At 39.3% G+C, this 27,663-nt stretch overlaps 1 protein-coding gene across 2 annotated transcripts in view; it reads right to left on the bottom strand.

The window, feature by feature from the left end:
- tafa3b (TAFA chemokine like family member 3b) overlaps window positions 1–27,663 on the bottom strand; it is a 97,708-nt gene that overhangs the window by 26,479 nt on the left and 43,566 nt on the right. For both annotated transcript variants that reach the window (XM_048210773.1, XM_048210772.1), the window contains exon 2: window positions 9,318–9,430. In XM_048210773.1, coding sequence (XP_048066730.1) covers window positions 9,318–9,429 — 112 coding nt within the window. In that variant the 5' untranslated portion in view covers window position 9,430. The remainder of the gene's footprint in view (window positions 1–9,317; window positions 9,431–27,663) is intronic.

Raw genomic sequence — 27,663 nt, 5'->3', positions numbered from 1 at the left:
CTATAGCTTAACTGAATATTGTCATGTAGATGTGTTCAGGGCAGGACTCTTATCAAACGTGAAGTTTGGGGCAGGTTGGACATTGTATGCCTGATTTACAACAGCTTCCTGTTTCATGGCGAAACATCAGACTTTGTCAGGCCGCCACGGACACACCGTTCAACGAAAACTCAAGATCTTTGCCATTTAACATCACTAAGGCCTTAAGATTAGACTGACCAAATATGATGTTGATCTGGTTAAACTCTATGAGGAGGTAATCACCGTGTTAAACATGACATTTCCTGTTGCCCACAGGTGGCGCTATGATTGTATGCCCGAGTTACAACAACTTCCTGTTTCATGGTGAAACATCGAAATTTGTCAGGCTGCCAAGGACACACCCTTTAGTGAAAACTCAAGATCTTCGCAATTTAACGTCGCAAAGGACTTTAAATTAGACTGATTAAATTTGATGTTTATCTGATAAAATCTGTAGGAGGAGTTTGTTAAAGGTGCCCTAGAATCAAAAATTGAATTTACCTCGGCATAGTTGAATAACAAGAGTTCAGTACATGGAAATGACATACAGTGAGTCTCAAACACCATTGTTTCCTCCTTCTTATGTAAATCTCATTGTTTAAAAGACCTCCGAAAAACAGGCAAATCTCAACATAACACTGACTATTACGTAACAGTTGGGATCATTAATATGTACGCCCCCAATATTTGCATATGCCAGCCCATGTTCAAGGCATTAGACAAGGGCAGCCAGTATTAACGTCTGGATCTGTGCACAGCTGAATCATCAGACTAGGTAAGCAAGCAAGAACAATAGTGAAAAATGGCAGATGGAGCAATAATAACTGACATGATCCATGATTACATGATATTTTTAGTGATATTTGTAAATTGTCTTTCTAAATGTTTAGTGATTTAAAGGGGCCGCGCGCTGAATCGGTGCATAGTTAATGATGCCCCAAAATAGGCAGTGAAAAAAATTAATTAAAAAAAATCTATGGGGTATTTTGAGCTGAAACTTCACAGACACATTCAGGGGACACCTTAGACTTATATTACATCTTGTAAAAACTGGTTCTAGGGCACCTTTAAAGTACAACGTCTGGAAATGGCAAAACTGCAAAAATTTTGCAGAGAAAATTCAAAATATCTCACTCCTGTTGGGTTTTCAGATTTTGCTCCTAATTACCGAATTTCATACTTGTACGTGAAATGTAGCGCAAAGGCGCTTTATTAAAATTTTATAGGTGGCGCTATCGAGTCATTTTCCCACACCTAATTCTGAAACCCATATCAGATGTAAATTTTCACCACTTCTGATACGTGTGCGAAGTTTCATGAGTTTTTGAGCATGTTTAGGCCTTCAAAAATGTGATTCATTTCAGAGAAGAATAATTGACCGAGCAATTACAATAGTGTCCTCACACCATCGGTGCTCGGGCCCTAATAATAAGAAATGTCTCTTGAGCAGCAAATCAACATATCTGAATGATTTCTAAAGGATCAAGTGACATTGAAGACTGGAGTAATGTCTGCTGAAAATTTGCTTTGCCCTCACAGGAATAAATTACATTTTAAAACATATTAAAACAGCAGACATTGTAATACTATTTCACAATTTTTACTGCTGATCAAATAAGTGCAGCCTTAATGAGCATAAGAGATTTAATTCAAAACATATAAAATTCTTACCAGCCCCAAATAGTAGGCTAATGTAAAATACTGGACACACAGCTTGACTGATGAAATATTCATAGACAAAATATACCATTTGTCAACGCTTCCCTGATATGTAATGAACTAAATACAATAGCTTTGCTACTGAAGTGACATGATTTCAAAAATAGTGACACTAAAGCCCAAAAGTGGTGAAAAAAGATGCTTGAATAAAACTGAATGAGGCTGGGGAGCTCTGGGAGGGTTTGATGGTAGTGTGACCTACATGTTTTATCCAACAGATGAAATGGAGCAGCGTGCTTGAAAGTTTCACATTTTTAATTCTCCTTCTGTGTCTCTCACAGGCCATATGGGTGTCTTGGACAGGCTGTGAACAGTCACAGAAAGAGCTCACACACAGCAGTGAATTCATGCTAGAACTTAAGAAAAAAGGAGTTAAAGAATTGTGAATCTTTTTTATAATCTTTTTTCAGACAGTCTGAAATGGTCTGCTTTTTTAGAATTATTACAGAACAAAAAGACCTTCAACGGTATGACATGAACAGCAAAACTCATATACCACGGAGATCTGATACGTCAGTCGCAATACAACAGCTATTGAATATAAAAAGAGTATGTACGTGTGACAAATGTTTTCTCTATATATCATCTCATTTGCGAAAATGATCTCAAAACTGAAAAACAATGTTTTATACTGACAAACACTGAGTGAAAAAGCTAATTTTCTTTGTCACAGTTATAGTGAAAGCAGAGTGTTAATCACTGTAAAAACACAAATAGCAGCAGGGAGAAAATTAACAGCTTCTGTTGATATGTTTTATATAATTTTCTAAACATACATTACAATTCTTAATTACTCAAAAAGCCACGCTGACATCTCAAAGATCAGTGCTTGAACATAGAGAGAATGTGACTCAGAAATGTCTGGTTTCATTGTTGATGTTCAAATACACAGAAAGAGAGAGAATATAAGAGAGGTGGCAGATTGGGGATAAAACAAGGTTAGGGGTGACAGAAATCATAAAAACATGACAGCACCTTCGGTCAGTGAGCTGTGTGACAATGTGACCGTCACACACACTCAAACACACAATCAGTGTTGGAGAAACAACTTTAAATCTCAAAGCTCATCATTTTGAGTGTTAAACAGTAAAAGCTGCTATTGGAAAAGAAGCTTGCTATGCTACAAGCAACAAATAGCAGTTACATTGAAGCTACCCACTGAGCAAATTAGGTCCAGAAGACGTCTTTTTGAGGTCTTGTCTCAGGTTGAAAAGACGTCCACTGAGGGGCCAGAATGAAAGTTTTTATGACGTCTTTTTTTGACGTCTTCTGAACATCCGATATAGACGAACACGCAGAATCACCAAAGGAGAAAAATCACAATTTTTAAGCCACCATCGTGGAGATGAGTGTTTGCTTTAGTTGGGCTCTTGACCCTTGACTTTTTCTATTAGATTTTGTTTGGGCTGTTGTAACAGCTAATCAAGCAAAGAAAAAAGATTATCAGGTGTTGGTTATGTTTTCACATAATCATTATTTGACCTGAATCACTGAGCTCATTTAGAGCCCAATCTCTGAGTTAGATTTACATTATTGATTACAGCGGCACTGTGAATCTACAGCAGAGGATCTGCTTTTACAACATGATTCAGAAAAGGCGTGCTGAACAAATAAGAAAAAAGTTTTTTTTTATTTATTTTAGGCACACACAGACATCAAGGATCATCCTGTGAATCTCAACAGTGGTGACCATCAAAAAGCATGTTGCAGTGCATTCTGGGAGCCACCAATCAAAATTCACACATGGCTCCCATCATGCATTGCTTCATGAATAAATTATGAGCTTAACTGTCTTAGTAATTTTCTTTCCTTTGTCACCGTCATTGAGATTCACAGGCTGATTCTTGATGTCTGTGTGTGCCTAAAAGAAGGATTTTTTTTTGCTCAGAACAACTTTTAAGAAATCCCTCAGATTATATTGGTAAAGCTGATCTTCTGCTGTAGAATCACAGTTCTGCTGTAATCAATAATGTAAATCTAACTCAGAGACTGGGCTCTAAATGAGTTCAGTGATTCAGATCAAATAATGATTATATAAAAACATAACCAACATCTGATCATTTCTCTTTACTTGTCTGGCTGTTATGACTCCATTAACAGCCCAAACAAACTCTAATATTAAGAAGGCAAGGGTCAAGAGCCCAACTAAAGCAAACACTCATCTCCACGATGGTGGCTTAAAAATTGTGATTTTTCTCCTTTGGTGATTCTGTGTGTTCGTCTATATCGGATGTTCAGAAGACGTCAAAAAAAGACGTCATAAAAACTTTCATTCTGGCCCCTCAGTGGACGTCTTTTCAACCTGAGACAAGACCTCAAAAAGATGTCTTCTGGACCTAATTTGCTCAGTGGGTATGTAAGGGGGCAAAAGTCTTTAAACACATTACTTTCAGATTATATCATTTTAATCAGAAAAGTATTTGTGGCTAGTATCTGGCACAAAAAGGCTTTCTGAATGAATGACTCTCAAATAGGATGCAAGTGTTAAACTTTGACAAATAAATTTACAAAACTCAAAACTCTAAAAACTTATAAGTTTGTAATCTCCACTAGAGTTTATAACATAGTTTGTAGCAAACAAAAGCAGTGTTTAACAAAGTATTTTGTTACAAAAAAGACTCAAGATGCTATGCAGTGACCTGAATCAATGAGTCGTGTCTTTTTAAATCGGTTCATGCACACAAACAATCCAAAAGAAAAATGATTTCCAAACATAGTTATTGAAGTATTTTGTTACAAAAAGTAGTCTATTTTGCTAATAAAAAAAAGAAAAAAAAGAAATATGCTAGCCTACACAGCGACTCAAATTGCTGATGCGATTCTTTTTGAACAGGTTCATCTCCATGAATCTTCCAATTGAACAAATTCACTAATTAACATTGTTTTTTCAGACCAATGCTATATATTGAACAAAGGAGTCAAAAATGTAGTTAATAATGTTTTTTGCCATTCAAAAAAACCTTCCAATGCTACTTTTTAGACTAAAATATAAAACGAGTCGAAAACAGTTATGTACTAATTAACTGAATCAGTTTCCAGTGCTACATATTAAACTAATACGAGTCAAAAAGGTATTTTGCTACACAAAAGATGCAATATGCTACAGTTACTCGAATCTTTGAATCAATTCTTTTTTAAGTTTAATTTCTATGAATCTTCCCATTGAACCAACTCACTAAAACCAGTGCTACATATTAAATTAATATATAAAATGAGTCAAAAACATATATTGCTACTGTAGCACAAAAAGCAACATTGAATTATTTCGCTATTAAGATGCTAAACACACAGCGATTCGAATCAGTGAATTGATTCTTTTTGAACATGTTACTCTCCATGAATCTTCCTAATTAACCAATTCACAAGTTTTTCAGACTTTGCTCCACAGTTTGCTCCGCTATAAAGCTTCTTTTTTACAATTATAAACTCTTTCCTCTACGTCCTTGCACCACACCATTCCCACTGAAATCAACTATTCCTCTTCATAGTTTTGATGTCACTGGTCTCAGTGTCTTGCTTAGGGTGGGCAGGTTTAGGAGATGTCAGAGAGACTCATGTTTTACAGGGCAGAAGGGCACAGGACACACACACTCACACACACACACTCAGAGGGCATGAGAGCTCAGGACTGCAGTCATCCACAAGAGCCGTGTCTCTTCCTGCATTTCATCTCATGACACACTCATCTGTCTCGGTCTCTCTTTCCACACTTCTGTCTCTTTCTCTTCTTTATGCCCTTCAATGGATCTCTGCAGCCCTTCTCCCTCCTTTACTCTCTCTCACTCTCTCTAGGGATATTAGTTTTATTGAGAGGATGAGCCTCATAAAGAATGACCTACAGTAGCAGCAAACTTTCTGGCTATATTCCCTGTGTATGTGTGTGTGAAAAATACTTCACTCTCATTTAGCTCATTGTCCCTGAAGCCTTTGCTGCTCGTAGAGAAGAAGAGTTTGGAGTTATTAGTTTTTTCCTCCCAGTGGTTTAGTGTGTGTGTGTTCAGTCACCTTGCTCTGACCTGTTAGCAGTAGTGTGTAATTAACTGATTGTCTATTGAACTATTTCCCACCTCTGATTGGCTCACACGTTCAACTTCTGGACTACTTTTCCAATCAAAATGAAGAATTACTTTGTAGGGATGGTGGCCAACAAAAGCATGCAGATTTCATATTCTAATGACAAATAGGACTGTACACACTCCTAAACTGTAAACAGAGACACTATGTGTGATTATAGGGACCTCCATCAATGCATTCCATGAGTATGTTGTAAAATTACATTAATTACATGTATTTTTAAAGTTACAATAAAAAGCAATTCATTTACAAATCATTGCCTATGTTTTAATATTTCCATTCGTGGTTCCCTCCACAAAAAAAAAAAAAAAAAGTCTGATCCTCCATTCTGCAGCGAGACAAGAGAAGTTCACACAGTGGGTGAGTCATGTTGTCAAGAAATGAAATCTGCTCACCACAAAAGAAAAGAAATAAGCAGGCTCAATGCATTATCAGACCGTTATTTTCAAACAATTCATATTAAGAGTATCAGGCAAATAGCCTAAAATTATGGCACAAGGATGCATAAGCAGCTTGTCTACAAATTCAGCATTGCAACATGCTTAACATAAAAATTAACAAATAACAAGGCTTACATTTGATTTACTACCGATCTAAGAGAATGATAAATTACATTCAAATGTTTAGGTTTTTTTCAACAAGGACTGCTCTTTTGAACTTTCTATTCATCAGTAATAATAATAATTTTTCAGTTTTCAAAAAATATTAAGCAGCACAACTGTTTTTAACACTGATAATTCGGTAGCAAATCAGAATATTAAAATTGATATTAGAAGGATCATGTGACACTGAAGACTGGAGTAATGAATGCTGAAAATTCAGCTTTGCCATTATACAAATTATATTTTAAAATATATGAAAATATAAAACTAAAATTAAAATGACTACATTTTAATAATATTTCATAATTTTACACTTTAGTTTTTACTGTATTTTTGATTACATAAATGCAGCAGTCACTCCCCGGCTGAAATAAAGGTGAGAAAAGGACCTAAGCGCAGCAGTATAAAGTTATTAAACAGAACTCAAAAACCAGAACTCAGGGCACAAGAACAGAACAACCGGGGTATAACGTGATGTGAACTGACTAAGAACTGAAAGAAACACAGGGTCTAAATACACAACCAAACCAATCAATGAAGTGAACCACAGCCAAAGCAAAGATGAAGGTGGGAGGAGCCAGGGCAGAATTCCCAGCAGGAGGGCCAGGACACAGGCCAACGGTGGAGTTGAGGGAGGGAGGAGCCATGGTGGAGGCTTGGCAGCTGGAACCAGAGGGATGACTGACTGAGAAGCAGCTGGTTGAGGAGACCCAGGTGAAGATGACAAACTGACTAGGCAACATAGAAGTTCCTGAAGGGCAGGGCAGCATCGCAGCAACAAGCCACCGATGTGGAGTCAGTGCCAGAGGACTGAGATGAAGGCGGAGTGACTGAGGACCAAGGCGGACCTAGGGGGAAGGAGGAGCCCGACTGACCCAAAGGGGTGAAGGGACAAAGCACAGCTGCAGTCCCAGAAGTCCATGGCGCAGGTAGAGCGACAACTGACCAAGCGGCGCTCAAGTGACAAGGAAGCCCAGGGAAGTCGTAGGGACAATGGACCCGAGTGGAGCCGAGAGGGCGAGGAGCCAAGCTGGAGCCAACTGGTCAATAGGCCGAGGTGGAATGATGGACACGGAGGTTCTAGGCTGAGATAGTGGGACGACTCTCCAGGGCTGGGCTAGCAGACACAAAGCCCATAGCACATCCAGGCAGGGAGGTGGAGCCAGTGTGGGAGAAGCTAAAGGGCTGAGAGGAGACAGTGCAGGCAGGGCTGAAGGACTGAGGAGTGCAGACAGGAATTTCACAAATAATTCTCTAGGTAGACACAAGAAAGACAAATCTCTCAGGAAAGACACTCTTGGCCAACACAGAACAGGCAGATATTTCTTAGTAGGCTTACTTGTCACAGACAGAGGTGATGGAAGTGAGAGGCAGGGCGGGAACACAGACTTCAGTAAGTTAACTTGGTGCTGGGTGATGTAACAGGTTCAGTGCAGGGTGACAAGACAGGCAGGATACACTCAAAGTCAATCAGTAAATCTTTTTTCACCACAGTAGAGGAGGTAGGGCTCTACTTCATGCCCTCAAACTCTACTGAGATTCCCACTGGGACTGACGATGTGGCCAGCTCACACACCTGGTCAGATGTTTCTTCGGGCTCGGACTCCGGGAAGATCATTGGCACAGTCTCGCGACGAGCTCTGGCTCTGCGTCTGCGTTGGGCTCAGGCTAGTCCTTCGCTGGGGTGGTGGCGATGTCTGGCACACTCTTTTCTTCTTCACTCTAGAAGATGGTGAAGGGGGAACCATTGTGGAGGAGTATCCACTCCATGTACTCCTTAAAAGTCCCTAGAGGCTCGACACTAGGCAAGCACATTCTCGTTTCAGTGTTCAAGCTTGTTTGGAAAACCACACACAGGCAGTCATCATTGTAGTGGACAAGGTGGTAGAGATCCAAAAATGCCAGTGTGTGATTCTCTAGGGACTGGTTCCCATGTGAGAGGAGGAGGATATGATCTGCTGTTAGATCCATTTTTGGTCAGTTCATTTGTCACAGTCTGGTTGACATAAAGGCCAGGAAAGGATCTAAGAGCAGCAGTATAAAGTTTTTATTAAAAAATAAATCAAAAAACAAACACTCAGAAAACAAGAACAGAACAACAGGGGTATAACGTGAGGTGAACTGACAAAGAACTGAAAAAACACAAAGGGCTTAAAAACACAACCAAACCAATCAATGAAATGAACCACAGGTGTAACTGAATCAGTAACCAAGGCGACACACATGGTAATTAACACCGACGGAAAAACTAGAACAAAAGAAACATGCACAAAACACAGGAAAACTGAATATATCCCTGACAGCAGCCTTGGTGAGCATAAGAAACTTTTTTCAAAAACAGAGACCCTGAACTTTTGAATGGTAGTGTAACTTGCCCACAAAACAGCTAATCAGAAGCTTTTTGTATATATCAGAATCAATATAATCTTTAATTATTATAAGAGAAACAAGTATTTAGGACAAATGAACTCTCATCATTTCAGCAGCTCTTTCTACTGTAACATTCTGCAGTGGCCTCCACATGACCCCAGAGACGTCAGTGTCCTGCGGTCCATCAGCGCTTCTCCTCATAAATAGAGAACGTTCTCTAGACTATTTTAAGCTGATCTAAGCATCTACCTACCACTGAGCCGTCTACAAAACACACTACTTTCTGTCTTTGGGTTGTGCTCATCTTGTTCAAATTTCTGGTTTAAAAAGATATAAGAACCAAACAAAAACTTCAGATCCTTAAAATAAAAATAGAAGGAAAATATTTATGGTAATAGCACCCCAAATCTGACTTCATGCAATCCACATCAGCTGTTTTTTAATGAGATGGGTCATTAAAAGGATCAAAGTTTAAATGAAAATAAAACAATAACAACAGGCTTGACCGAATGAACTTTGACCTTGACTTACCGATGTGACTGCGGTGAGAGGAGGCGTCCGACAGGTGACCCCAGAGAGACAGAAGGGTCAAAAACACCAGCAAGAACCACGCGCACACCCTCTGTACCGCCCGCTGCTGCATTCTGAAACACACAAACAAACCATATCAGCACAGGAGCATTACACTGATCAGAAAGGCTATTAGACCGCATGTTTCTAAAGGGGATCTCATTCTCTCCTCTAGCGCTATCTAAATGTCATCATGCTCTCGCTGAATGTGTTCTGATACACTGCTGAGTGCACCAAAACACTGAAATATACAATTACTTACAGAGAGAGAGTAAGCTTTCAGGGTGGGTCTGGGTGTTCAGGGCAGATAATAAACCCCTAGTGGCTGTTGTTGGTACTGACGGTGGTACTCTTCTGAACTTTCATGCCTATTTGTTAAGGCTGCATTTATTTAATCAGAAATACAGTAAAAACATTAATATTTTGAAATATTATTACAATTTAAATCTGCAGTCCGTAAGTTTTACCTCTTGTCGCCATCTCTGTTTGAACCCTGCAATTGCAGTTATTTGCGGAATTATCATCTTTACGTGGGTTGTGCATCAATACGGCCCCTCATTATTACAAGCTTACCATTGTGAATCAGGCTAAGGTAAGGATATTGTTTTGAACACTGGCTGGTTATGTACTTGCTCAAAATTCGATTTTATAACAAAAAAAGTTATAGACTGCAGCTTTAAAATAACTGTTTTCTATTTTAATGTACTTAAAAATTTAATTTATTCCTGTGGATGGCAAAGCTGATCTGCTGATTTAGTGTACTACTGCTTAAGGAACATTTCTTATTATTATCAACGTTGAAAACAGTTGTGCTGCTTAAAGGTGCCATCAAATTGAAAATTGAATTTACCTCGGCATAGTTGAATAACAAGAGTTCAGGACATGGAAATGACATACAGTGAGTCTCAAACTCCATTGTTTCCTCCTTCTTATATAAATCTCATTTGTTTAAAAGACCTCCGAAGAACAGGCGAATCTCAACATAACACCGACTGTTACATAACAGTCTGGATCATTAATATGTACGCCCCCAATATTTGCATATGCCAGCCCATGTTCCCAACATTATGAAAGGTATTAGACAAGGGCAGCCAGTATTAACGTCTGGATGTGCACAGCTGAATCATCAGACTAGGTAAGCAAGCAAAGACAATAGCGAAAAATGGCAGATGGAGCGATAATAACTGACATGATCCATGATATCATGATATTTTTAGCGATATTTGTAAATTGTCTTTCTAAATGTTTCGTTAGCATGTTGCTAATGTACTGTTAAATGTGGTTAAAGTTACCATCGTTTATTACTGTATGCACGGAGACAAGAGCCATCGCTATTTTCATTTTTAAACACTTGCAGTGTGTATAATTCATAAACACAACTTCATTCTTTATAAATATCTCCAACAGTGTAGCATTAGCCGTTAGCCACGGAGCACTATCAAACTCATTCAGAATCAAATGTAAACATCCAAATAAACACTGTACTTACGCGATTAGACATGCTGCATGATGAACACTTTGTAAAGATCCATTTTGAGGGTTATATTAGCTGTGTGAACTTTGTTTATGCAGTGATAGAGTCGAGAGTTCTGGGAGAGCAGAGAGCGCGAGCAATTAAAGGGGCCGCAGCCTGAATCGGCGCATTTCTAATTATGCCCCAAAATAGGCAGTTAAAAAAATTATTTTAAAAAAATCTATGGGGTATTTTGAGCTGAAACTTCACAGACACATTCAGGGGACACCTTAGACTTATATTACATCTTGTAAAAAAACGTTCGATGGCACCTTTAATATTTTTCTGTAAACAGTGTAAAATTTTTTTCACGAATGGAAAGTTCAGAAAAACAGCATTTATTTGAAATATTTGAACATTTTTGTAATATTACAATGTCTTTCATTTCATAAAAAAACCCATCACAGTTCACACTCTGACCGAGAATAATTGAGACTTCTGAGGAATATTTGTGTTGGGTCTGAAATTAAATCGCAAAACTACATAGACCATTGGTTTAGATGGAAACTCTGCAAAATAAAAATCTTCTTCTTTCCCGTTTCTTTCATATCCTGATACTATTTTAATTCTACAGACAGATTTAAGTATTTCATTTGGAGAGAAAAAAGAAAAGTAGATCATTTATTCACAAAAGTGTGAAATCTGAAAATGCAAACGATACAAACAAACTCTATATATACATGTGTGTAGTTGTGTGTGCTTATGCTATTACTGTAAGCATTACTCTAAAATTCTGTATCACACATCTGAGAGGAAGTTCAGAAGACATCATGTGAGAGAGCATTTAATAGTATCAGCCAGCCAATAAGAGCACACTTTCATCTTCTGTGGAAAACAGACGGTTAACAGAATTTTGTTACAAAGAGAAGTTTGTGTACATTTTCTATTGATCATAGCAAAAGCTATTTATCCAATGATGATCAAATGATGGAGAAAAGTCTTATAAATGGGCACATATCCAAAAACATGGCATTGATGAGAATCTGCATTTTAAAGAGCTGATTCAGGTGCTTGGACTGCAGTGGTGGAGCGATGTTCAGTGTTGCCAAGTCCCCGGATTTCCCGTGGAATAGGGCTAATTTAACAGCATTGCCACGGGTTGTTTTTCATGTCCGCGGATACTAACGTGATACTTAGCCCCTGGAATGCTAATTTTACCAGGGGAACCCCTCCAAAAGAATGCAGATTTTACCCCATGGGATGCCATTTTTACCAGGGGACCACCCCTGAAACGTTAGTTTTGAGTAGCAATCGGGTGGGTTTTGTTGTAAAAACCTGGCAACCCTGGCGATGTTGTACAGTAGTTTCTGCATCCTCCACAATCTCTAGCATGCAGAATCGGCTTGCAAGATGGGGAATTGTGCTGTGCAAATGACGTTCAGCACTAATTTTGGGCATGTTTGCACCATTACCTGATTTGCATAATTCCTTTAGTGAATTGGGTGCTAACACAACACAAACAGCATGCACAAATAAATGACATTATTACTGGGCACAGTTCATTCTTAGTGAACTCTCCCCCGTTATTCCCCCCTGCAGTTTTGTAATGGAGGTCTGTGAGTTGCTCCTTTGATTAGTATCAATGTGTTTAATAATGAATTTGCCTTTTTACATTCATGGTACACAATGCACACATAAACTAATGAAACTTCAGACACAAATAGCTATTCAGCAGATTGAAATAGATAGATTTTGTGTGGGAAAAACAGAAAAGTGTGTGTGGAAGAAAGAGAGAGAGATAAACAACATGAAGAGGTGATTTGGAAATGGTCTGCCTGGCTAAGGGAAGTCTATGAGTCGCTGTGGGAATGTGTCAGATTATGCAGATTTAGCGTACTAATTATCTTTCAACCAGCAGAGCTCACTAGAAATCTCTCCTGTTAAAAGCTGAGGGGTGGGGAGGAAAGCCCCTGCCTGGAGGGAGTTATTACAGTGTGCAGGTGGACAGACAAGAAAACACAAAAAAATACTGACTGTCATTTATGTTCTCACATCATACCCAGAAATCTGCAGTTTAATCTTTGCACCACTAGTGAAACCAGTCCTTTTCCAAACAGGTTTCCCACATACTCCCTGGCCCACATTGCTGTACAAACAGATAGTTCCTGGGTTTACTTATAGTTCTGTCATGACAACTCTCAGGTAATTGAGATTGGCATGGTAATGGCTATGGCAATGTTAATGTATTTGGTCTTGGCGGAATAGATCTGCTACACTGCTGCAAAGCAAAGCAAGTAACGAGACTTGCTACTGCCGATATATTCACAGACATTGCTGTGAGCATGTAAGACATGCTGCTGCTGCACATACACAAATTAACCCCCGTAGCAGATCTACACAGGTGGAGCTGGGGAAGGAGGAGGGTTCTGAAAATGTGCTGCAGACTGCTAACAGCAAAAAAAGCCAAGATAAATGTTTGAGCTGCAAGCTCATTGGCTGCTGATGCAACAGCAACCAATCAGCCGTGCTGTGTAGATAATGATGTGATCGCTACCCAGCAGCCTGCACCGTCTAGAGTTTCATAGCAGAACTAGGTAATCACTGCATATTAAGTTGGGATAGAATTATTTTAGCATAGAACATTTTAAACACACTCATATTAACATTTAATTCTGTAATCAGTATAGGCATGTGACGGTATCAAATTTTCATGTTGCGATAATTGCTGAAGCTTTTATCATGGTATACGGTATTATCGCGATATTGAAATAAGTTCATAGTATAAGTCAAGGTGTCATAGTATAAAAGGTTTAAGAAGTCTTTTTCTTATAACAAAAAGAACTTTGAACGCTATTAAAAATATTACAATAACGCAATACATAAAAAAATTAAAAAGTAACATTTTTCAAACATATTAAAGTGTAAAAGAATTATAAAGAACAGGTAACACTTTACAATATATTAGTTAATGCATTAACTAAGATTAAGAATGAGCAATAGCTACATTTGTTAAAGAAAATATTATTTTTTGTTAATGTTTGTTAAGAAATACAACTGATCATTGTTAGTTTTAGCTCAGGTCCCTTATAACTTTTGATTTTAGTAATGTTATTAAACATTAACTAAGAAATTAACATTAAGATTAATAAATGCTTGATGAGTGTTTTTCATTGTCAGTTTGGTAGTAATGAATTAACATGTTAACAAATGAAGCCTTCAGTGTTACTGAACAATAACAAATAATCAGAACATTTTCAGTCATTACAGGGCATGCTGTAGTCCAGATTAAAATATAAAAATGTTAAAGTTTGAAAATAAATAGTATATTAAGTCTTTAAGTATTAAGTCTTTGGTGCTGTGATGAACAACATTGCAAATACATAAAAAAAAAAAAAAAAATGAATGGCTGTTTGAAGCATTTGAAATACTGTTCAGTAGCACAGCTGCTTTTTTTATGGTATTTCCGGGGTAACCGCAGCATTTCAGCAGTTCCATCAGCATCCTTTGCTGTCCTTCACTTGTTCCGCCATGTGCTTCTCATGCATGTTGGGCTTGTTTACATGCGCATATCTCTTTGACGCAGCTTACAGCGGTGCATTTTATTATTTGTGCATTTTATACTCTTAATGGGGAGAGTATTCTTAAAATGCATTATAAAAAATTGAATAATTCGATATTTTGAAGTGCCCGTGATAACAATATTGTGCATATTCATTATCGTGATATATCATATTACAGAATATCGTCACATCTAAATCAGTACTATAAAAAAGTAAATAGTGAAATTAAAATTTACAGTCAAGTCTCATTCCATTTAGACTGTAATCAGTCAAATTTTTTAATTAATATCCACAAAGCTTCATTACACAAAGCTTCATTCCTAACATTGTCCTTTCGGAATCTCAACAGACTGATCACACAGCAGAAGGGCATTGTGCATGTAAGTGTGAGTAGTTGTTGTTGGTGGTGGTGTTTGTGTGTTGAGTGTGTGTATATCTGTGTTTGCTCTGGCTGCTCTTCTTTGATAGCTAAACTTCCGCTGTGTGTTCATTAGTTCTTTAGGAGCTCTCAGTAAACACTGCCAAACACCCACTGGCTAGCGTCATCAACATGTCTCTGCATTAATACCAGTCAAGCTTAATCACTAGCAAATCTACAGCAAGACTTTAATTGCTAGCTATTTAGTGTTTGCAATTCACTTTTCAATGTCAGAAAAAGGCGAAGAGTCTTAAACGAATGTGAATTTTCACTTTAAAAGATGTTTACTGTACTGGTATGGGTTTTTTTAACCCTTTTTTTCATATTTACTTTTTTTTTTTTCAGTTCTCCGCTAACAAAGGCCTGCAATTGCAGCAAATTTACTGTTATTTTTCAGACCAAAAGGTACACTGCAAATGACATTGACTGTAAAAGAGAAAAAAATAGAGAGAGAATGATTATGGTTGGAATTGCGCAACTTTTTCTTTTCTTTTTTTGATCAAATGATTCAGCAAAAACATTTCACTCACTTCTTTCCTGCATTCAAAAGTATGACAATCTTTCTTTGCCAAATACACTAAACTGTATTGAAGATAGAGGTACAGTATTTGTTAAACTGGTAGAATTTTAGAGTTAAAACCTCAGTAATTTTAAGGAAAAGCGGCAATATTTGAGAAATTGCAAAGCAGTATTTGAGGGTAAAGGAGTTTAGGATTATATAGTTGAACATAGTTGTTTTCAAAGACATAAGTACTGTACAGTATTGTAGAGTAAGATTAAATTGCATGATAGAGGAGCAGTACTTCAGATATAGGAAAATATTTCAAAGACAGAGCAGCAGAATTTCAGAGACAATATTTCGGAAACAGAGAAGCAGTATTTTAGACAGTATTTCAGAGAAGGAGAGGCAGCAATTCAGAGGTACAGCATAGGAAACTATTTCAGAAACAGAGCAGCAGACTTTTTAGATGTATAGGACAATAATTCAGAGGTATAGGATGGTATTTCAGAAACAGAGCAGCAGTATTTCAGAGATAAAAGTGCATTAATTGAATGTTAAAGGATGTATCGTGAGATACGTTTTCCAGAGATATGGCTACAGTATTTTAGAGTTATGGGTTGTATTTTGAGCTGGAGATTTGCATTTCAGAGGTAAAATGGCGCCCACTTAAAGGTATAACAGTAATATTTGAAGTGTGAGGGAGCATGAGTGTTACTACAGTATAACTGTATTAAACCTATACTTGCAGTGAGGGTTTTTTTTTTTTTTTTTTTTTTAACCCAGTTAGTGTTTCACAGTACAGCAGCTGCATCTTAAACATTTAGAGAGAAAGAGAGACAGGCAGGCATTTCTGTTCCATTCATTTAATTAGTCCCACTGGAATTTTTGCAGATGGTGACATCATCACACGCAGACATTTCTGTTTCATTTTCTCCCCAAATACAGTATATGTCCACATCAAACCTCTCTCTCTTGCTCTCACTGTTTCTCTTTCTCTGTCTCTTTCTCATGCAGCGTCTTAAATCATGCCCTAATGGTCCTGTCCTTACTCGGTTGGCCAAGACTGAAACAATCATGCCATGTCAGAGAGCTCACATCATTCTCTGTAACATTTTAGGTTCAAACACTAGCTAAATCTACAAAAATAAATAAATAAACACACACACACGCGCGCACACACACACACACCACCTCCATACAACTTTTGCATTGTAGACCTCATTATGACCGACAGACCAAAAGGCATCAAAGAATATTCAGCCATCACCTAAAGCCCCTTTCATCTTCCCTTCCTGCTTCTATTCAGACAGGTTTTCCAGTCCTGTAACAAATGCTGCAGGCTGGTAGCTGTGCTGCTTTGTGCACTATAAAATTAATGTGTTTGTAGTTCTTCTGTTCTGCCTCTACTTTCCCTTTTTCTCTCTCTCTCTCTCCTCTCTCTCCCCCTAAAGGAACAATCTGCATATCTGAACACAAAGCTGCATAAGAATGTCTAAAGATATTAATGCATCAGCACTCATAAGAATGTATTTTTTTTTACCTATCAGCAGTCTTTAAAATCAATGAACAATGTGAATGTTGGGGCCTAATGTGCAGTAATCAATACTGACATGTCAGGTCATGCTGGCAAATAAAAATTTGTTTTGAAGTGACCTGTCTGGTTAAATATTTAGTAGTTCATTTTATTCCCAGACCCATCAATATTTTCACCGTCTACAAAGCCATAAAAATGCTAAATCAAAATTTCAAACTGGGGTACAGGGCCACAAGGGAGTGCTAGTGAGTTTATGAAAAAAAAAAAAATCACATTTTAGGGCTGTCAAAGTTTATATGTTAACTTAAAGGGTTAGTTCACCCAAAAATGAAAATTCTGTCATTAATTACTCACCCTCATGTCGTTCCACACCCGTAAGACCTTCGTTCATCTTCGGGACACAAAACACTGCTTCATGAAGCTTTACGAATCTTTTGTTTCGAATCAGTGGTTCGGAGCGTGTATCAAACTGCCACGTGATTTCCGTAAACAAGGCTTTGTTACGTCATAGGCGTTTCGAAACGTTTTGAAATTTCAATAGTTCACGTGACTTTGGCAGTTTGATACACACTCCAAACCACTGATTCGAAACAAAAGATTTCTAAAGCTTCAAAGCTTCATGAAGCAGTGTTTTGAAATCACCCATCACTAGATATTGTTGGATAAAGTCGTTATTTTTTTTTTTTTTTGTTCACAAAAAGTATTCTCGTCACTTCATAACATTAAGGTTGAACCACTGTAGTCACATGAACTGTTTTAAATATGTCTTTAGCAACTTTCTGGGCATTTGAAAGTGTTAATTATCTTGCTCTGGCCTCACTGAGCCATTTGATTTTATCAAAAATATCTTAATTTGTGTTCTGAAGATGAACGAAGGTCTTACGGGTGTGGAACAACATAAGGGTGAGTAATTAATGACAGAATTTTCATTTTTGGGTGAACTAACCCTTTAAGACATTAATTAAAAATTATACAATATAATTTAAAAGACATTTGCCTCCTTTTTATATAGCGTATAGCGTATTCGTTTACGAAGACTATTAAAGTCGTTCTCGCAATTTCACCATCTATAGATTAGATAATGCTCCTTTGGTGGCATTTAAAGGTCCCGTTTTTCGTGTTTTTTTGAAGCTTTGATTGTGTTTATAGTGTGCAATATAACATGTGTTCATGTTTCGCGTGTAAAAAAACACAGTATTTTTCACATAATTTACTTATCTGTATACGGCTGTTTCCACTGTCATAAAAACGGGCTGATGACTTCCTTGTTCTATGAAGTCCCTCCTTCAGAAATACGTAACGAGTTCTGATTGTGCCAGCGGTTCCTGTGTTGTGATTCGACAGCAGTTTAGCGCATCTTGCCCGGAAAGGTCACGCCTCTTACCATAACGTGGAGATGCACGCGCTCAGTGTTATTGTAAACATGTCTTTAATTTTACCCTATCAATTTGAGCCGGAATCAGACCCGGTGATTGGACTGCGGGATGAAAATAACAGCGTTTCGACGACATGGCGACAAACACACTCTACAAACGCAACTCTTGCGTATTCCTGTGGGCGGAGGTTAGTCAAAGAACTGTTTTAGTGACGTCATTAAAGAAGGAAGTAGAGGGATGTAGTCCAAACTGGCCGTTCGATGTAGGCGACTTCTGTTAAATAAAATATCTCGCTTGGCATTGAACTTTGAGCTTTAAAATTTTACAGATTTTATTTATACTCTAACAACAACATTACACACTAACTAAAGTTTAAAACATGGGATCACGAAGAACGGGACCTTTAAATCAGCGGAATTTGACATTAATACACCACAAACATAAAAGTTTGCAATACATAAAAACACATGAAGATAAAATTCAATACTGATCCAGACAGGGCAAGTCAACTGACCCCAAACTCCCCTACAGTGGACCTATCCATAATGTTGAAACCTGAATAGTGCTTCAGGAGAAACCATGTCTCAAAATAGTAGAAGAAGAATCTGTTGAGTTATCTCCCAAAAGGACGAAGCTTTTAAGAGACTCCTGGGTCTTTATCTGTGTATGTGTGTGTAATCTGTATAACCCCTACACTAAAACGCAATGTCTCGGTTGTGGGTTGATAAGATCAGTTAGTGTGTATCAGTTTACTCAAATTGCCAAAAATCATGTCCAACACACTGGTGGATATCAGCCTCAGAGTGAACCAACTCACTAGAATGAGAAAGACAGACTTTGTGAGAGAGGGGGTGGAGGATATTTTTTTCCACATGGATATTTTTATTCGTCTGATAGGTGTTTGTGGCCAGTGAGGCTGGCAGTGACAGTGCTGGTGAAAATAATGACCATGAGTTGGCATGCGTTCTCTGTCATGTGGCAGATTCTGTCAGGTAACGGACATCTGATGAAGATCTGAGCTAGAAAGGGCGACTCACTTTCTGTGCCAGTGGACCGAACAGGTGGTCGAACCTGGCCACCAATAAATATGATGCTTTAAATCGGCCATTTGATCCCACCCACACACACCTGATCTCAATCACACACTGGCACCAGACATGACAACCAATTAAAAATGAGAAAACTGCGGCCAGGACACCGACACCAGACAGGAGGGCAGAGCCGGAGGAAGAGAGAAGCTCCTGGAAAACAGAACGGAAGACCTCCTAATGAAGTCACGCTTCAAGAAAATACTCATTAGGACTCTACAATGCCAGTCATTATCCTTAAAACAAACATGGCAACTTGTTATAAATGATTTCATGAATATCAATGCAGAAATTACAACTTTTAGTTGTTTTCCTCACTAGATTTCAGATATTGCCATCTTTGTGGGGACATTATGTACCAATGTAGGGTTTTCAAGGACCACACACACACACAGTTAGTTTGCAGTTTTCAAACTATCTCTGTCACTGTGTGTGTGTGTGTGTGTGTGTGTGTGCGTGTGCTTGTGTTTGTGTGCGGCTGATGGAGCAGCTTCACTGATGCAGCACAGCCAAGCGCTGATATTCTCAAACCCAGTGTGAGGAGTTTTACACAAATGAAGTCTTTGCGCAGGATAAAAAAGTATAAAACAAGATCAAAGTGAAGCAGCACGGTGCATCTGCAGCCTTTATATTCATCTTTCAGGATTTACAGGGAGAGAAAAGTCCCTCCAACACTTTGAACCAAAGCAGGATTGGTTCCGGGACACGTTTGGGAATTTAAGAAATATATCTGAAATGCAAATAGCACAGCGTGAAAGTCTTTGAAAAACAATCAGCGTGTGGAGACTGAGGGGAGAGGTGGAGAGAGACCACCGATATCAGGTTTACTCAGAAACCCCTCAGCCTGCCCCCAAACAGGCTCTAATCCACTTTAAATCCACACTCTGTTCGAAATGAGTCCCATGGATTCAAATAGGATTGACCAAGTGCTACTTTGAACTCTGTCGGTGTCTTGGCCCAAGTCAAAATGCCTCCTAGAGGAATTCTCTGGCAGTAATGATCAAATGTCTTAGGAGCATCTCGCTTTCTCTCGCTTACATCTTTATCTTTCTCTCACTCTTTTTTTCCCCCTTCTGTTTCTGATTGTCATACTTTAGCATTAAAGCCTTCCAATGGGAAATTCACATTAGTCGTTTACACCTGGTAAGTATCCATTTTTTTGGGGGCGATCCAATTACAAGAAGGATGCACGATAAGACAAAACGTACCTAGACTAGTGCTGGTGCAGGTATATATTCACCCTGAGCATTCAGGGCAGACTATCTTGGCCACTTTGAGAAACTACAGATGAAATATGCACTAAAGGTTTATGAGTCTACCGTAGCATCAAAATGGGCTGTGAAAACCGTGCTAGTGCTGAAGGTGCTGAACTTGAATGCTGTGGTTTAAGAACAAAACCTAAAATGGAGGTTTTTCAAGAACCAAAAAGCAACAACATGGGACTCTGGGTAGTTTTAAAAGTTAATGAGAGACTCTGTGGGGCTAGGTGCACGCATGCTGAATCATTTATGCAAGAGCAGCTCAGTGTCTGTTTCTGGTGAGGAAAAAAACACTCTGCATGCAGTTATGAATTATTGAGAACAGAAAGGAGCATCCCAATGGGAGAGCATTCCAACTCTCACTGCACATAGGAGAGGACAGGAGATGAGAGTAGATGAGACAAGAGGAGAGGAAGTGAGACGAGTGGAGATGAGAGGAAACAAGATGAAATGAGAGTAGTTGAGAAGAGGGCTGATGAGAGGAAATGAGACAAGAGGAGAGGAGGCGAGATGAGAGAAAAGAGACAAGATGAGAGAAAATTAGACGAGAGGAGATGAGATGAGGTGATGAGTCAAGAGGAGGGCAGACAAGATGAGAGGAGATGGAGGAAATGAGACAAGAAATGAGATGAGAAGAGGGAAAGAGACGAGAGGAGTGGAGATGAGAGGAAAAGAAATGAGACAAGATGAGAGGAGGTGAAGATGAGATGAGAGGAAATGAGACAAGAGGAGAAGAGGCAAGATGAAAAGAACTGAGAGAAGATAAGAGGAGAGGAAGTGAGATGAGAGGAAACGAGACAAGAGGAGAGGAGGCAAGATGAGAAAAAAAGATGAGACGAGGTGAGAGGAGAAGAGATGAGTCAAGAGTAGGACAGACAAGATGAGAGGAAATGAGAGGAGGAGAGGGAATGAGACGAGAGGAGAGGAAATGAGAGGAAACTAGATAGGGTGAGAGGAGTTGAGAGGAGGGCAGATAGGGTTAGAGGAAATGAGACAGGAGAAGAGGCGAGATGAAAAAAATGAGAAAAAATGAGAGGAGGCAAGATGAGAGGAAACGAGATGAGGAAAGGAGGCAAGATGAGAAAAAAGATGAGATGAGGTGAGAGGAGAAGAGAAGAGATGAGTCAAGAGAAGGGCAGACAAGATGAGAAGAAAATGAGAGGAGGAGAGGGAATGAGACGAGAGGAGAGGAGATGAGAGGAAACTAGATAGGGTGAGAGGAGTTGAGAGGAGGGTAGATGAGATGAGAAGAAATGAGACAAGATAAGAGGAGACAAGAGGAGAGGAGGCAAGATGAGAGGAAACAAGATGAGGAGAGGAGGCAAGATGAGAAAAAATAAGACGAGAGGAGATGAGATGAGGTGATGAGTCAAGAGGAGGGCAGACAAGATGAGAGGAGATGGAGGAAATGAGACAAGAGGAGCAGAAACAAGAAATGAGATGAGAGGAAATGAGACAAGAGGAGAAGAGGCAAGATGAAAAGAACTGAGAGAAGATAAGAGGAGACAAGAGGAGAGGAAGTGAGATGAGAGGAAACGAGACAAGAGGAGAGGAGGCAAGATGAGAAAAAAAGATGAGACGAGGTGAGAGGAGAAGAGATGAGTCAAGAGTAGGACAGACAAGATGAGAGGAGACCAGATGAGAGGAAATGGGAGGAGGAGAGGGAATGAGACGTGTGGAGAGGAAAGAGAAAAAAATGAGAGGAGACAAGAGGAGAGGAGGCGAGATGAGAGGAAATGAGACAAGAGTAGAGGAGGCAAGATGAGAAAAATATTAAGAACACGATGAGGTGAGAGGAGAGGAAATGAGTCAAGAGGAAGGCAGACAAGATGAGAGGAAATGAGAGGAGGAGAGGGAATGAGACGAGAGGAGAGGAAATGAGAGGAAACTAGATAGGGTGAGAGGAGTTGAGAGGAGGGCAGATAGGGTTAGAGGAAATGAGATGAGGAGAAGAGGTGAGATGAAAAAAATGAGAAAAAATGAGAGGAGGCAAGATGAGAGGAAACGAGATGAGGAAAGGAGGTAAGATGAGAAAAAAGATGAGATGAGGTGAGAGGAGAAGAGAAGAGATGAGTCAAGAGAAGGGCAGACAAGATGAGAGGAAATGAGAGGAGGAGAGGGAATGAGACGAGAGGAGAGGAGATGAGAGGAAACTAGATAGGGTGAGAGGAGTTGAGAGGAGGGTAGATGAGATGAGAAGAAATGAGAAAAGAGGAGAGGAGGCGAGATGAGAGGAAACAAGATGAGGAGAGGAGGCAAGATGAGAAAAAATAAGACGAGAGGAGATGAGATGAGGTGATGAGTCAAGAGGAGGGCAGACAAGATGAGAGGAGATGGAGGAAATGAGACAAGAAATGAGATGAGGAGAGGGAAAGGGATGAGAGGAGTGGAGAGGAGAGGAAAAGAAATGAGACAAGATGAGAGGAGGCGAGATGAGATGAGAGGAAATGAGACAAGAGGAGAAGAGGCAAGATGAAAAGAACTGAGAGAAAATAAGAGGAGACAAGAGGAGAGGAAACGAGACAAGAGGAGAGGAGGCAAGATGAGAAAAAAAGATGAGACAAAGTGAGAGGAGAAGAGATGAGTCAAGAGTAGGACAGACAAGATGAGAGGAGACCAGATGAGAGGAAATGGGAGAAGGAGAGGGAATGAGACGTGTGGAGAGGAAAGAGAAAAAAATGAGAGGAGACAAGAGGAGAGGAGGCGAGATGAGAGGAAATGAGACAAGAGTAGAGGAGGCAAGATGAGAAAAAATAACGACACGATGAGGTGAGAGGAGAGGAAATGAGTCAAGAGGAAGGCAGACAAGATGAGAGGGAATGAGACAAGAGGAGAGGAGAGGAGATGAGAGGAAACTAGATAGGGTGAGAGGAGTTGAGAGGAGGGTAGATGAGATGAGAAGAAATGAGACAAGATAAGAGGAGACAAGAGGAGAGGAGGCGAGATGAGAGGAAACAAGATGAGGAGAGGAGGCAAGATGAGAAAAAATAAGACAAGATGAGGTGAGAGGAGATGAGTCAAGAGGAGAGCAGAAAGGTTGAGAGGAAATGAGACGAGAGGAGAGGACATGACAGGAAACACGATAGGGTGAGAGGAGTTGAGAGGAGGGCAGATGAGATGAGAAGAAATAAGACAAGAGGAGAAGAGGCAAGATGAAAAGAAATGAGACAAGATGAGAGGAGACAAGAGGAGAGGAGGCGAGATGAGAGGAAACGAGACAGGAGAGGAGATGAGATGAGAAAAAAATAAGATGAGATGAGGTGAGGGGAGATGAGTCAAGAGGAGGGCAGACAAGATGAGAGGAAATGAGACTAGATGAGAGGAGAAAAGATGATAGAAAATTAGACAAGATGAGACAAGATGAGAGGAAATGAGACTAGAGGAAAGAAGAGGAAATGAGAGGAGAGGTGAGCAGACAAGATTAGAGGAAATTAAATGAAAGGACAGGAGAAAAAATGAGAAGAGAGGGATGGCAGATGAGATAAGAGGAGATGATGAGAGCAAACAATATGAGAACATGAGAGGAAACGAGAAGAAAGAAGATGAAATAGGGAGACAATAGTAAATAGGAGATGAGACAAGATGAGAGGAAATGAGACAAAAGGATAGGAAATGAGACAATAAAATAGGCAATGAGAGGAGATGAGATGAGAGAAATCAGACGAGACAATAAAATGAGATGAGAATATATGAGAGGAGAGGAGACAAAACAAGACGAAGAAGACAAGATGAGATAAGCCATGATGTGGAGAGGACATAAGATGAGAGATGAAAAGAGGAAAGAAGGTGCAAATAATTATTGAACATAACTGAAGCAAACATTTTTTAAATCATTTCTGTGATTAACAAACATACTTAAACAACTATTTTTCAATATTTGACTAATGAAAAAGAGACATGAGAGATCAAACAATGGTGTAAAACATGTTTTAACTCAATCTGTTTTGAAGGGATTTCTCTCTCTTACCAACATACATTAACACTCCCTGCAATCAACCTCAGGAGGATTTCATGCACCATTTTCCTTGACAAGCACAAGTTTAAAAGCAAGCAGTACAGTTTCCTCCTTAATAAGCTCTGCATCAGCACTAAAACACAAGGATGGTGCCAAAAACGCAATGCAAGACCATGAAGCTGAATGAGTTTTTACTTCTGTGACAGTAATGAAAAACCCAGGTCCCACCAGGTTCCAACAGCATTTGATCACTGCATTACCAGTGAGTTTTCCATTACTTTTCCAGTCATTCATGACGAATGGATAAGGAATCGGTCAGTTTGCTGTGGTGGAATTATTATTGATATATTTACTAATGTACATTAGTACATTTGTACTATACGTACATTAGATTTGTACTATATGTACATTAGTATTTTTATAATAAAATATAATTTTTATATTTATTTATATTTAAAATATTTATTTTTTAATAATATTTTATATGGTATTTCATTGGAGCCCTCTTACACATGCATACAGCACACTATGCACACATCACACTATTTGTATTCCTGAGAATACCTAACCATTTATTAATGGAAATGTTCATATTCTGACACAAAACTATCTTGGTCAGCAGAAACAAGTAAACTAGTCTAGCAAAGAGCCTCAACAATTTGAAAATTATGAGTATGCATGTATGCATACACACACACATGCGCACACACATTTCCATAGACACAATGATTTTTATATTGTACAAACTGTATATTCTTTCCCCTAACTATAAACCTGTAATATGTCTGAGGAAGGGGTTCAAGCTTTCTGATTGGCTGGCTGATTTGATTGGCATGTCCTAATGAGCCTTTATAAATAAGGTGACTTATTTTTCACAGTTTGGAAAACAACACTAAGATTGAAAGTGTCTATAATATTGTTTAGGTAGGCAGCTCACTAGGGTTTTTTTTTTTGGTAATACTTTATTTCAATAGTCTACTTTAGACAGTCTACTAACTATAAGTAACTCTGCAACTAAGGGTGCGTTCACACTTGTCATGTTTGGTTCGATTAAAACGAACCCTGGTGCGATTGCTCGGTTAGTGCGGTTCATTTGAACATATGTGAACGTTGCCATCCGAACCCTGGTGCGCACCAAACAAGCGGACCGAGACCGCTGAAAAGATGGGTCTCAGTCCGCTTCCAAACGAACTGGTGCGGTTCGAATGATATATGAACGCAACACGGACCAAAGACATGTAAGCGAACCAAAAACAGGAAGACGAGACCCTAAAATGGACAGAATCCTCACGTATGTCGGTTTATGACGCGAGTTTGCCCATGACAGGCATCAGACGCGCGTCTCCACGCAGCAGATCGTTTGTGTGTGTGACGGAGGGATTCTCGCCGCTGTTTTGACTACTTTACACATTTTATAAACTCTTCACGAGTTTTCAGCTGGCCAAAATACCATCACATCCAGGCTACGGACAGCTACGCATAGGGCTGGGCGATATATCGCATGCGATTCTCACGTGCATTTCGTCAGTAAAGCCGGTTCCCTGATTACCGCTAAATCGCCATCACCTGCTTTCAAATGGAGCGGCATTTAATAGACAGAGCCGTAGATCACTGAAAAGCCACGCAATATCGCGTTCATTATCGAAGGCGATTCATCTGCGATAATGAACGCGATATTGCGTGGCTTTTCAGTGATCTACGGCTCTGTCTGTTAAATGGCGCTCCATTTGAAAGCAGGTGATGGCGATTTAGCGGTAATCAGGGAACCGGCTTTACTGACGAAATGCGCGTGAGAATCGCATGCGATATATCGCCCAGCCCTAGCTACGCACACACAACGAGCGCATTTACCTCAGCAAACAGCACTGTTTTGGATGTTCGGTAAGTTCCATCTCAAAATAGGCAATACGTCATAAAATCCGACCAATCACGTTGTGAATGTATCCCTATGCCTGAAGGTTCGGTATCTTTGGTTCGGTGATAAAATTGACAATCTGAACGCTAATCGGACCAGGACTAAATGTTTTTTTTTTCTTCTTTGGTCCGGACCAAATGAACCAAATGAACCGAACTACAAGTGTGAACGCACCCTAAATGTCAATTACCAGGCATTAGAGTATTAGTGGACTGTCTGCTTAATATCTGCTAACACTTTATTTTGATGCTCCTCAACAGACATTCTATTGACTAACTCTTCAAGTACATCAACTTATTCCACTAACTCTAACCCTAACCTTATAGTCTACTAACACTCTAATTGAGGGATAGTTGACATGTAGTTGCCAAATTAATGAAAGTTAGTTGACATCTAGTTGAAAAATTGCTTATAGTTAGTAGAAAGTGGACTGTCACGGGTGAGCGTGAAGTATATCCACAAAAGAGACGACGTGACGCAGAATGAACAATTAAATAGACTTCAATAAACACAAAAGAAATAACAATACACACTAGTGTTGTCAAAAGTACCAACTTCGATGCCAAGTCAGTATTGAAATTTTAAAAATGTTATGCTTTGAGTGCTGTTGAGTGGTTTCGTAAACACCTCTGCATGGCCATTGTGTTCACACACTCAACATATATGTTTATGATTGGCTACAAAGATCAACACTTCAAAAACATGTTGTAAATCGTCATCACCGAGCGCTTAGATACACATAGAAGCGTTTGAAAGGAGACGTCTATCAGCAGACTGGTCCATTAATAGATTTCTGCTTTCAAATGCTCCCGCTTTCAAAATGCTTTCAAATTCAAACTCTTACGTGTGCTTAAACAGAACATGAGATGACTGTGACATGGACTATCAAACTGTTTCTTTTTTTTTCTTTTTCTTTTTTTTTTACAAACCATATTTTGACAAGCATGGCAGGGTGAGAGCCGTGAGAGAACGGTGCGAGGCCGGTGGGGTGATTGCTAAGGAGTGCCACCTGCACACTGCACCGGTCTCGTATCTCTCACGGAGGAGCTCCGGAAGCATAAATGGAGGAGCTTTGACAGTAAAGGATGAGAGAGGACCAGGCCTGGATTTATGTTATGTTTTTATTATGTTTGTGTGTGCGGCAGTTGTACATGGGGGACGGTCACCATTTTCATTTTGTATTTGTTTATTTTGTATTGAAGTGTGTTGAACGTTCGTTGGTTCTCGCCTCCTCCTTCCAACATAAA

This window comes from Megalobrama amblycephala, linkage group LG12 (genome assembly GCF_018812025.1).
Source record: "Megalobrama amblycephala isolate DHTTF-2021 linkage group LG12, ASM1881202v1, whole genome shotgun sequence".
Taxonomy (NCBI): domain Eukaryota; kingdom Metazoa; phylum Chordata; class Actinopteri; order Cypriniformes; family Xenocyprididae; genus Megalobrama; species Megalobrama amblycephala.
This window is presented reverse-complemented; position numbering and strand designations above follow the sequence as displayed.